At 61.6% G+C, this 10486-nt stretch overlaps 1 protein-coding gene across 1 annotated transcript; it reads right to left on the bottom strand.

Moving 5' to 3' along the window:
* Positions 1-236: 236 nt before the first annotated feature.
* FGF3 (fibroblast growth factor 3) lies at positions 237-9317 on the bottom strand. The gene is made up of 3 exons (XM_030810156.1): positions 8621-9317; positions 6231-6334; positions 237-969 (listed from the first exon to the last, which is right to left on the bottom strand). Exons 1-3 carry the CDS (start codon positions 8838-8840, stop codon positions 574-576), a joined length of 720 nt encoding a protein of 239 aa, XP_030666016.1. The 5' UTR covers positions 8841-9317; the 3' UTR covers positions 237-573.
* Between the last annotated feature and the right edge of the window lie 1169 nt (positions 9318-10486).

Raw genomic sequence — 10486 nt, forward strand, 5'->3', positions numbered from 1 at the left:
CACATGCACAAACATGCCTTAGCTTGTTTCCATCCATCCAAAAAAATCATAACTTTCTAAAAACAGGGGACTGAAATGCACCTTTAACCTGATTTCTGGGAATACTGTCTTCCTCTTAAAGCAGCAGCTGATGCAGGCTAATGCCAGCGCAGATTCTGCTGTGTTCAAAGCAAGCCCGTTCCAGTAAAGGCGGCAAGCGCTCCTCAGCCTGAATCACGATCTACCAAACGACAGAGTAGAATAGAATACTTTAATGTTTTGATGACACAAAGCCCCACGCTGCCCCACTGCTCCTGGGAGGCTCCTCAGTCTGCCAGGGCTGGCACTCAGGCCCTTCCCTGTGGGCTTCTTGCCACACAGACCCACAAATGCCCTGCATTGCAGGCAGCCCCCTCCGACCTCCGACTTGGGCCCTCTTCAGTTCCCACTGGACCCTGATTTGAGCTGGCTCTGGAAATAGCTGAGAATCCAGACGCAGAACGCAGGGGCAAGTGCTCAAGGAGGAGAGTCAGAGTCGAGAGGCTGCCATGCCAAGACGTCACCAGGAGCTCTGGCGGTGGCCACCAGGCCCAGCTAGTGCGTACTGGCCTCCAGCTGGGAGCCCAGTCTCGGGGCCTGAACGTACGAGGGCTCCAGGCTATCCGGGCTCTGCTTCTGCCGCCGCCGTCGGGGCTGGACCCCCTTACCAGGGGGTCTGGGCAGCCCACCCTGCAGCTGCCGCACCATCTCGTGGTCCCTGTGGTCCAGCACGCGGGGCAGGAACAGGGAGGACTTCTGTGTGCGGCGGGTCTTGAAGCCCCTGCGGGGCCGGCCCTTGCCGTTCACAGACACGTACCACAGTCTCTCGGCGCTGGGCTGCCGCCGGGCCCCAGGCGTACTAGACACCGTCCGGTACAGCCGGGAGGCATATGTGTTATAGCCCAGCTCGTGGATCCGCTCCACAAACTCGCACTCGGCGCTGTAGTGCTCCTGCGGGGATGAGATGTCACGGTCAGTGCCCCAGGGAGACTGCGCCAGCATCAGGGCCCAGGGTTGCCCGATGCCTCCCTCCCCTCCTCTGAGACTGTTCGGTCCAGTGCCAAACCCTGGCACACTCCCAGCCCGCCACACCTTTGCCTAGGCCCTGCCCTCTGCCCAGCATGTCCTTCCTCCCCTGTGTGCCTGGTGAACTTGGCCTTCTGCCCAAAGGTCACCTTCGCTCAAAGCTGTGCCAAACAACACCCAGCTCCTGCTCTCTGGGTTCCACCAGCCTCTGTCCCCGTCTGAGGGCACTGACCCAGCAAAGGGATGTGTAGGGTTGTCTGTGGAGCAGAGACCAGGCCGGCCAATCCAGGTGCCCTGGAGGTCTGCTGGCAGTGTGGAGATCAGCAAGGACTGGGCATTTGGTCAAAGGAAGATGACAGCACCCAGATCTCTTTTAAAGAAATTGCAGAGGCTGGGTGTGGTGGCTCATGCCTGTAATCCCAGCAGTTTGGGAGGCCGAGGCGGGTGAATCACCTGAGGTCAGGAGTTCGAGACCAGCCTGGGCAACATGGCAAAACCCCGTCTCTACTAAGAGTACAAAAAAATTAGCCACGCGTGGTGGCGTGCACCCACAATCCCAGCTACTCGGGAGGCTTAGGCAGGAGAATCACTTGAACCCGGGAGGCAGAGGTTGCAGTGAGCAGAGATTGTGCCGCTGCACTCCAGTCTGGGTGACAAGAGCAAAACTCTGACTCAAATAAAAAAGAAATTGCAGAAAAGAAAAAAGAAGAAAGAACACAAAAAGCAGGAAGGGAAGGGGACACGGCCAGGTTTGATGAGCCCAGACTCTCCATTAAATGCTGCGCTCAGGGGCCTCAGCTGGGGTCATTGACCCCTGAGCAGCACTCTCTTAAGCTGGAGGATCCCGCCTTGCACGTTGAAGAAGTTACAACACAGACCAGGGGCTGAGGCCTGGCATGAGGCACATGCTCAATCAGTGCCACAGATACTGCTGTTCTTAGGATGAGAGCAGAAGCTGGGGTGTCCCACCACAAGCAGGACAGAGAGGACACCTCTTTGTCATCAGAGATTAATGGGACCCTTGTCAGGCCCGGGGTGCAGTGGGGGAAGGGCAGAAGGGACCCTGCCCTCTCAAAGGCACAGTGAAGCTCTGAACTGAAGGAGCTTACACCAACATCCCCAAGGCCTGGCCATGGGAGTTTCCCTCAAGGGCTGCCTCATGGGGTCTTCTTGGTCTGTGGGGTAGGGAAGGGGTGGTTATGCCTTATGCAGACCCACTAGGCTTCAGTCCCAGCTACAGGTAAGTGGTAACGCCCAGGGCCACCTCCCTCAGGGGATGACTGACAGGAGCTACTCCCTCCAAACCAGAAAGGGTGGTGGGAGGTGGAAGCAGCAGGTGCAAGGCAGACAGCAGGATCTCACTTTCCTCCTGGGGACTGGCCGCAGGGAGGAGTCGGAGGCCCTCATAGTCTGTCCCCATCTGGGGTGTGGTGTCCCGTGGGAGAGAGGGAGAGTGGAAATGGCCTCCAGGGGCTCCCAGACTGGACCGAGCAGCATCTGACCTCGCAGGACCTCAGGGAACAGGATGCTTCAAGCACCCCATCCTCTTTTTCAGCGACATGAAAGCCCAGAGCAGGAAAGGGTGGAAGGCTTGACCTGGTGGTAGGGGCTGCCTCTCCCCATAACCCAGACCCCCCTGCTCTCCAGCCCTCTTGGAAGCCCAGTGCCCCCTGGGCCACAGTATGGATGTTACTATCCAAGATCAGTCTCCATGTTTATAGATGGGGAAACTGAGGCCCAGGGGTGGTGCCAGGCCTTACATTACAGGGGGATAGAACAGTGTCTGCTCTGTGCCTGACCCCCACATAGCCTGGGGCTCAGCGGCTACTGGGAATGAGCGAGTGGGCTCAGGGCCGACTTCCGCACCCCACACACTGGGTACACCATGTTAGTGTCTGGCCCCCACGGCAGACTGTGAGAAGCTCAGGGTAGGACCCAAGCTTCCCCCAGGTCCCTCGATCCTGCAGCAGGTGCATCCTCTCAGGGCCAGAGAGGCTAGGAAATAGGCTTTCTCTTTGGGGGGTCACTTGGCGGGGTGGGTCACTGAAGGACACGTGCCTGTGAGCCTCAGGTGGCAGGGGGCTCAGGCTCTCCCGAGGTGGGAGATTGGGGGCAGTGTAGATCACTTGCTGACACGTGGTAGGGCACCTGGGGTGGCCAAGATGACCAGGGCAGAAGGTGTTGGCTCAGGGGCCAGGGCCATAGACTCCAGAGCTACTGCAGTTGGGACTCGCTGTGACAACACTTTCCAATGTATGTCCTGACACTGCTGTCCCACCAGACCTGGTTCCACAGGCCCCTCCCCCAGGGCCGCTTCCACCCTATGAGTGGCGGGGAGGAAGCTGACTCCGAAGCCACTTTGTTGAGGAGGTGACTTCTGAAGAGAGCCGTAAGGGCGGGGTGGGCACTTTCTCATGGGCATTTTCTGGAGGAGGGCATTCCAGGCAGTGAAGGTGTGGTCTGAGCAGCACAGATGGCTTGGAGAGTTGAAGGGGCTTCTGGAAGCTGGAGGAGGCTTAACCTTCGGATGATGGCCCCCCTGGGAGCAGATGGCACCTGGGCTGCTGCTCTGTGGGTGGAGCTAAGGTACCTGGGGGATGCCTGCACGTCATGGGAGTCCTCAGAAGCCATGAACTGGGCTGATTTGCTTTTTTAGGAAGCCCCCTTAACATGCAGTAGCAGAGTGCAACACATGGTAAGTGCCCAGGACACTGACTGGTGAACAAAGGACTGAATGTCGGGTGGGTGGATGGCTGGATGGATGGATGGATGGGTGGATGGGTGGATGGGTGGATGGATGGATGGGTGGATGGGTAGATGGATGGATGGGTGGATGGGTGGATGGATGGATGGGTGGATGGATGGATGAGTGGATGGGTGGATGGATGGATGGATGGATGGATGGATGGATGGGTGGATGGGTGGATGGGTGAAAGGATGGAAGGAAGGAGGGAGCATGGATGGATGGACATGTGAATGGGCAGATGGATGGACGAATGGATGGAAGGATGGATGGAAAGAAGGATGAGAGAAAGGAAAGAAGGAAGGAAGGAGAGGTGTATGGACAGATGGGTGAAGAGAATGAAGGAAGGGGAAGGACGGAAGGAAGGAAGGAAGGGAGGGTAGAGGATGGATGGCTTGACAAACAGATGGGCTGGAGGTGGGAGAGGCTGGAGTGGTGATCCAGGTGGGAAGTGATGAGCCTGCCTTATAAGGTGTGCTCTCGGGGATGAGGCAGAGGGAGGTGAGGTGCGTGGGCTGAAGAGATGCAGGGGCGTGGTCTGAGGACTAGGGACAGACTGAACAGCAGGAGGGGTCTACCGTGACTCCCAGCCCATTCTGGGTGAGAGTGAGTGGCTGGTGGGGCGATGATTAAGATGGGGAGTCGGGGAGCTGCTGAGTTCAGTTGGAGTGTCCGAGTCAGCAGGATGTTGGGAGAGGGTGGTCTATACCTCAGAAGGGATGTCAGGGCCAGACCCAGGAGCGTCGGGGTGCAGTGCCCATTGGCCCACAGTGGGATGAGCTGGCCTGAGGGCAAGCATGCTGCCGGCAAAGTCCAGGGAGCCCCGTGGTGGGACAGCACTCCTGGACAAGCTGGCCACATGCAGGACTGTGGTATCAGGTGGCAGGTGGCAGGTGATAGGGTTGGCATCCAGGCTACTATGCCTCCTAGGTTGTCTGCAGGGCAGTGGGAACTTCTCCACTGGGCACTCTGGAAAGTTCCACACCCTCCAGCCAGAGTGCTCAGCTAAGCATCTCTGGTGGGGCTAGGAGCCTCTGTCCACCCTTCTCAAAGCCAGGCTGTGAGCTCTCAGGCATGGAAGCCCCAGGTGGGCTCTGAACCACTGGGACCCCCTCATGTCATGCTTTATTCTGTCTCTCCAAATCCTGGGTCCCCTATGGCAGAAGCTGGCACCATGAGGGCCCCTGCTCCCAGACACAGCTTCCAGGACACTGACCGATGAATGGACTGAATGCCAGATGGACAGGTGGATAGATGGATGGGTGAGTGGGTGGGTGGATGGGTGGATGGGTGAGTGGGTGGGTGGATGGGTGAATGGGTGAGTGGATGGGTAGATAGGTGGGTGGGTGGATGGATGGATGGATGGATGGATGGATGGATGAGTGGATGGGTGAATGGGTGGATGGGTGGATGGATGGATGGATGGATGGATGGATGGATGGATGGATGGATAGGTGGATGGATGGGTGGATGGGTGGATGAGTGGATGGGTGAATGGGTGGATGGGTGAATGGATGGGAGGAAGGAGGGAGTAGCCTCTGGACCAGAGAAAATGAAGGGGTGCATCTCAGCTTTCTGGACCTTCCTAACGGCTAAAAATCTGTGATGAAATCATCAGCTTCTGTGAGAGGGAGCTGCGGGATGTGTCCTCTGTGAGCAGGACTGAGCAGAGAGCTCACTGCAGGGAGATTGTCCTTGGGCCGCGTCGGCCAGGCTACTTGTGGATGGAAAACCTCTCATTGCCCAAGGAAGTATCAGCCAAATTGCATGTAATGACTAGTTGGAGGTAGCAAATTTCCCTGTGACATGTATTTTACTCTGTGTATTCCCCACCCCTACCCCTTATGAAGAGGGGCGCTGCCATACCCACAGAGTAAGGAGACCCTTTTTGGTTACGTGGAGGCCCAGGCAGTAGATAGACTGGGTCCCAAACCCGGGCTCCAAGGCTCCTGTGTGCCTGGGACATGGGCGCCATCTCCCTTCCCCTCCTAGGCTTCAGCTCTCACCTTTCCACCCTTGGAGAGAGCCGGCGGAGCTGGGCCAGCGCCCTCCTCTCCATGCTCTCAGGAGAGCTCTGGCTGCCCCAAGGAACACACCCAGGTTGTCTTGGGTCCATTTATCTTGGTGGAAATTTGGAGGACAATCACTTCCCTGCTCTCAGCTAGTCTCAAGGGAGGGTGGTAGTGATGACGAGGATGGGGGAAACCTTTGCTAACCTGGCATTCTCCGGATCCCAGGTCCCCCAGGGCCAGGCTCCAGGTCACTCTCAGAGCAGCCTCTAACAGACTCAGCCAAAGATCACTGGGCGTGGAGCCCTGGGCCAGGGTCTGGTCCCAGCTTGGGTCCCATGTACCCTGGGCAAAGCGTTCTATTGCCCACATCCCCTGTCCCCTGGCTTGATGTGCAGGCCAGACCGCCCACCCACGTGACAGCCTGGACTCACCGAAGCATAGAGTCGTCCCCTCTTGTTCATGGCCAGGTACCGCCCAGAGAAGAGACCCCTGATGGCCACAATGCCCACCTCCACTGCCGTTATCTCCAGAATACCTAGAAGAAATGAGAAGTGCCTCACTGCCGCCGCCCCCACGGAGGGGGCGGCTGAGGCCCAGCTGGCCCTGCCCAAAGCCACACCCCGGGCTCAGGACTGGGGAGGGCAGCACACACCCCACAGGTCGGGGAGTGAGTGGAAGTTCAGGGAGGGGGAAGTCACCGGACAGGAGGTAGAGAAGGGGACATCAGGGAAGGCTTCTCTTCATTCAGACTTGGGAGGGTAACAATGAAATTAACATTCCCACCTGCTGACGCTGCCTGCACCCTGGTTTCCATTCGAGCCTCACAACACCTTGCCAGCTGCCATCATCATCCGACAGACAAGCAAGTGGGGACCACTATGGCTGGGTGACTGTCAGGCCCCTGCACATGTGCTTGAGCGGGAAATCAAGCTCTGGCGGCAGCCATGGGAGTCTGAGCTCGGGGACTGCACGGTCCTCAATGCCTGTGCCTGCCAGCGGGAAAGCTGGGCCTTGATGAACGAGGCTGATAATATAACCCACTGGCAGCAACACAGCCAGGGTGCCTGCCACCCAAATCCTGCTGGCAATAGACCTGGCGGGAGATCATTGTACCCCCCGGGGGACCTGGGAGGGCAGGAAACCAGTTTAGACCCTGGAGCCCGCAGAGGGAAGCTGGACGGGTCTCACCCACTCCCCAGGGATAAGAAAGTTCAAATCTCCCCTCCTGCCTTTCCTTCTGGATACACGAGTGCTGTGGTGGGGGCTGGGGGCGGGGGACTGCATCAAAGGACGGGTTGGGGTCACTGTCTCCCAATAGAGGCTGCGAGGGGATTGGGGCGACTGCCTGCACCCTCTCCAAGGCATGCCTCTCAGGAGCGCGCTCCTGGCACGCGGTCCGAGCACAGCCGCGGTCACCACCGGGCTTTTGCTCCAGCCCAGGGGTGCTGCGGTGCAGGCTGCGAGCCTCCCGCCTTCCCAGTGCGCAGGCTGGGCGGCCTCAGCGGTGCCTGCCCGGGGACCAGCGAAGCCCGAGTCTCGACGCAGGACAGGGGCGGCTGCGGGTGCGCGCCCTCCCCTCCCCCTGAGCAGCCAACACCAAGAAGTTTGGATGCTGTGCGACTCCGAGGGGGAGCCTGGCTTTGGAGAGAACCGGGGTGTCTTTGTGAGACGAGTTCCGCGCACTCGGACCCCCTGGCGACAGCTGGTGCCCACCGTGCGGCTCCGGACGCGCATGTCCCCAGGACGCCCTCGCAGGGCTGCGGCTTTCCTGGAGGAAGCCGCGGTTTGCTGAGGCCGCCGCCACCTTCAAGCCGCCGCACCGCTTCCTGCGCCCCGGGCCGGAGCCGAGCGCCGCGCGGCGCACCCGAGGACCGCTGTGGTCTTGACTGCCCTCCCGCGCTCCCCATGCGGTCCTCTCGGGCCCTGAGCTCCGCTATCCTGCTCCTCAAAGGGCTCGGCGCGGGCCTCAGGTCCCTGTGACCAGAGGAGCCCAACTGTGTAGCCCGGCGGACTCCCGCAGTGAGCGCAGCCCGGGCCGCGGGTCCTGCGTGCAGGGGCCGGAGTGTGTGTGTCTGCACCCCCAGGCCCGGGCGGACACCGTTCCGCGCTCCTGATCCGCGCGTCCCGAAGGCGAGGGCCTCCACCCTCCTGTAGCTGTGCGGCCAGCACGGAGGCGGGGGAGGTGCAGATTCCAGCGCGGGGAATAACTGTCGGTGGCGGCCGCGGCCAGGGAACTGAGCTCCGCAGGGCAAGAGTCCTCCGCGCAGAGGCAGTGGCGGGGGTGGCCACCTGGGCAGCCGCGAGCGGGGAGGGCGGAGGGGACGGCGGGGCGTCCAGGGGTCGGCAGGAGGAGGAGAAGTCGTCAAAATAATAAAGAGGATGATAAATGCCTTGTCCGGCTCCTTTTCTCCGACACATTCAAAGGGCTTAAACTTGTCAGAGCTGCCCAAAGCAGCAGAGCCTGGAGCCCCGGGGTCGCCTAGCTCGCGTCCCCTCAGACCAGCAGGCCGGACCGGGGACGGACTCTGACAGCCGCCGGCGCCCTCTTCGGACGTGAACGCCCATCCCCCCGAGTTCTGCTCGGACCCCAGCGCGCGCTCTTCTCCCGGACGTGTAGGGCGAGGAGGGCACCCTGGCAGTCGCCTTCTGGCAGCGGGAGGCAGACGGTCTTTTCCCGGACACCCCGGGCGCACCGTGCCTTCTCCCGGGCCCGACCCCTCCCGGCGCCGCTTCCCCGGGGACCCCGCAGCGCACCTTCTCCCGGGCTCGACCCCTCCCGGCGCCGCTTCCCCGGGGGGGCCCCGCAGCGTCGAGCACTCACTGTAGGCGCTGTTCTCCAGGCTGCCGTTGACGCGGCCGCTCGGGTGCAGCTGGAGGTGGTACTTCGTGGCGCAGTAGAGCTTGCGGCGCCGGGGCGCCCCTCCAAGGTGCTCGTAGACGCCGCCACGGCCGCCCGCATCGCGCCGCAACCGCGCCCCAGGGCCCGCTGCGGGCCAGCCGGGCTCCAGCAGGCTGAGCAGCAGCAGCCAGATTAGGCCCATCGTGGCATCGTGCCCGCCCCGCGGCGGCGGCGGCTGCAGGCGAGCGCGGCGCCCATGGAAGGGGCGGCAGCCGGGCAGCTGCGAGGTGCTCCGAGCGGGCTTCCGCGCCTGGAGAAGCTGACTCCGGCTTCGCAGGAAAGGTGGGGGAAGAAGGGGGAAGGGTGGGCGAGAGAGAGAAAGAGAGGGAGAGTGGGAGAGGGAGAGGGAGAGAGCGAACGCGAGTCCCTTTAATTTCCACCCAGGAGCAATGAAATTTCCGTTGCTGCGCAAAGCGCTGAAAGAAAGGACGGTTCGCCAACAAAAGGCCGACGTGGTCCCCAGGCGGAGGCGCGGGAGGGGCGGGAGGCCGGCGGGTGGGGAGCCCCGCGGGGATCGGGGTTCGGGCCGGGCGCCGCCTGCATACACTCGCCCCCAGCGCACAGCCGTCGAGCCGCGGCGCCGCTCCGCAGCGTGCCCCACGCCCCCGAACGCCCTCCCGGCTCTGAAAGGTCCCCTCTCTGCCCCTCCCCCGCCCCCTCCCCCAGACCAATTATGCCTCCGAAAATTATAGACCGAGGCCTTGAGGCGGCCGCCCCAGGCCCTGTCACCCCCTCCCGCTCCCCATCAATCCCCCTGCACAATGGGGCCGCCGCCGATGACTGATGTCCGTGAAAACAACTTGCGGGGAAGTCGAGCTGACAAACGCCCATTAAAGGCGGCGCATAATGAAGGGGACCGCGGAGGGCGGCGGCGGGGAGGCTCCGGGGCGCGGGCACGCGTGGGGAGCCCCGGGTTTGTGTCTGCGCCCGGCGCTTCCTGCAGGAGCAGCGGCGCTGTCCTCAGCCTTGCAAGGCGCGGGGCGGGCCGGGCCTGGAGATGCTCTCTCCTTTTGCGCACCCCAACTGGGCACCCCGCGTGGTGGGGTTAGCGCTGGTCGGGCAGGCCTCGGAGGATCCCGTCCCAGTGGCAGTCCAGAGAGGGGCCTGGGGCGGCGGGAGGAGGGACGCGAAAGCCGGAGAAGTGGGCGCAGACAGAGAGCCCTAGAGAGAAAGAGATGCTGATAGAGACAGAGAGAAACGGAGGAGGAAAGGACGGGAAAGACATGGAAAATGTGAATGATAGAGATGGCAAAAAGAGAGGAGGCAGGGGAGATGGAAAGAAGACAGAGCCGCGGAGAACACCCAGAGAAAAGCACAGGGCGTCTGGCAGCCACAGCGGGTCGGTGATGACAAGAGGAACCCGGTAGAAGCTGGGAAGGGGTGTGAGGGGTCCTGGCCTGGAGGGTCTGAAGCAGTGCAGATGCCCAGGTGGTCCCCTGGACTGTGTGGGGGTCAAGGTGTATCTCAGGGGGCCCCGTGAAGAGGGGCTTCAGAAAGCATCAGGAAAAGCCACATCCCCACCCATTTCTCTTGCTTCCTGGTCCTCTGTCCCCCAGGGTCCTGGGGCCAGCAGGAAGCAGGGGCCAGCACAGGGGATTTGCCTCTCTCAACCCGGCCCCAGAGGAGGGCATGCTGTAGGGTCCAGGGGTCTAGGCCACAGCTTTGGCTCCAAGTTGACCAGGGGCTCTGGGGTGAGTTGGGTGGGCTGACATTCCCCAGCCCGCCATCTGCATCAGGGTTTGGGGTCAGGCAAGTGTGCAGGGCACCATGAGCTGTGGCAGTGAGCAC

Source organism: Nomascus leucogenys, chromosome 4 (assembly GCF_006542625.1).
Source record: "Nomascus leucogenys isolate Asia chromosome 4, Asia_NLE_v1, whole genome shotgun sequence".
Taxonomy (NCBI): Eukaryota; Metazoa; Chordata; class Mammalia; order Primates; family Hylobatidae; genus Nomascus; species Nomascus leucogenys.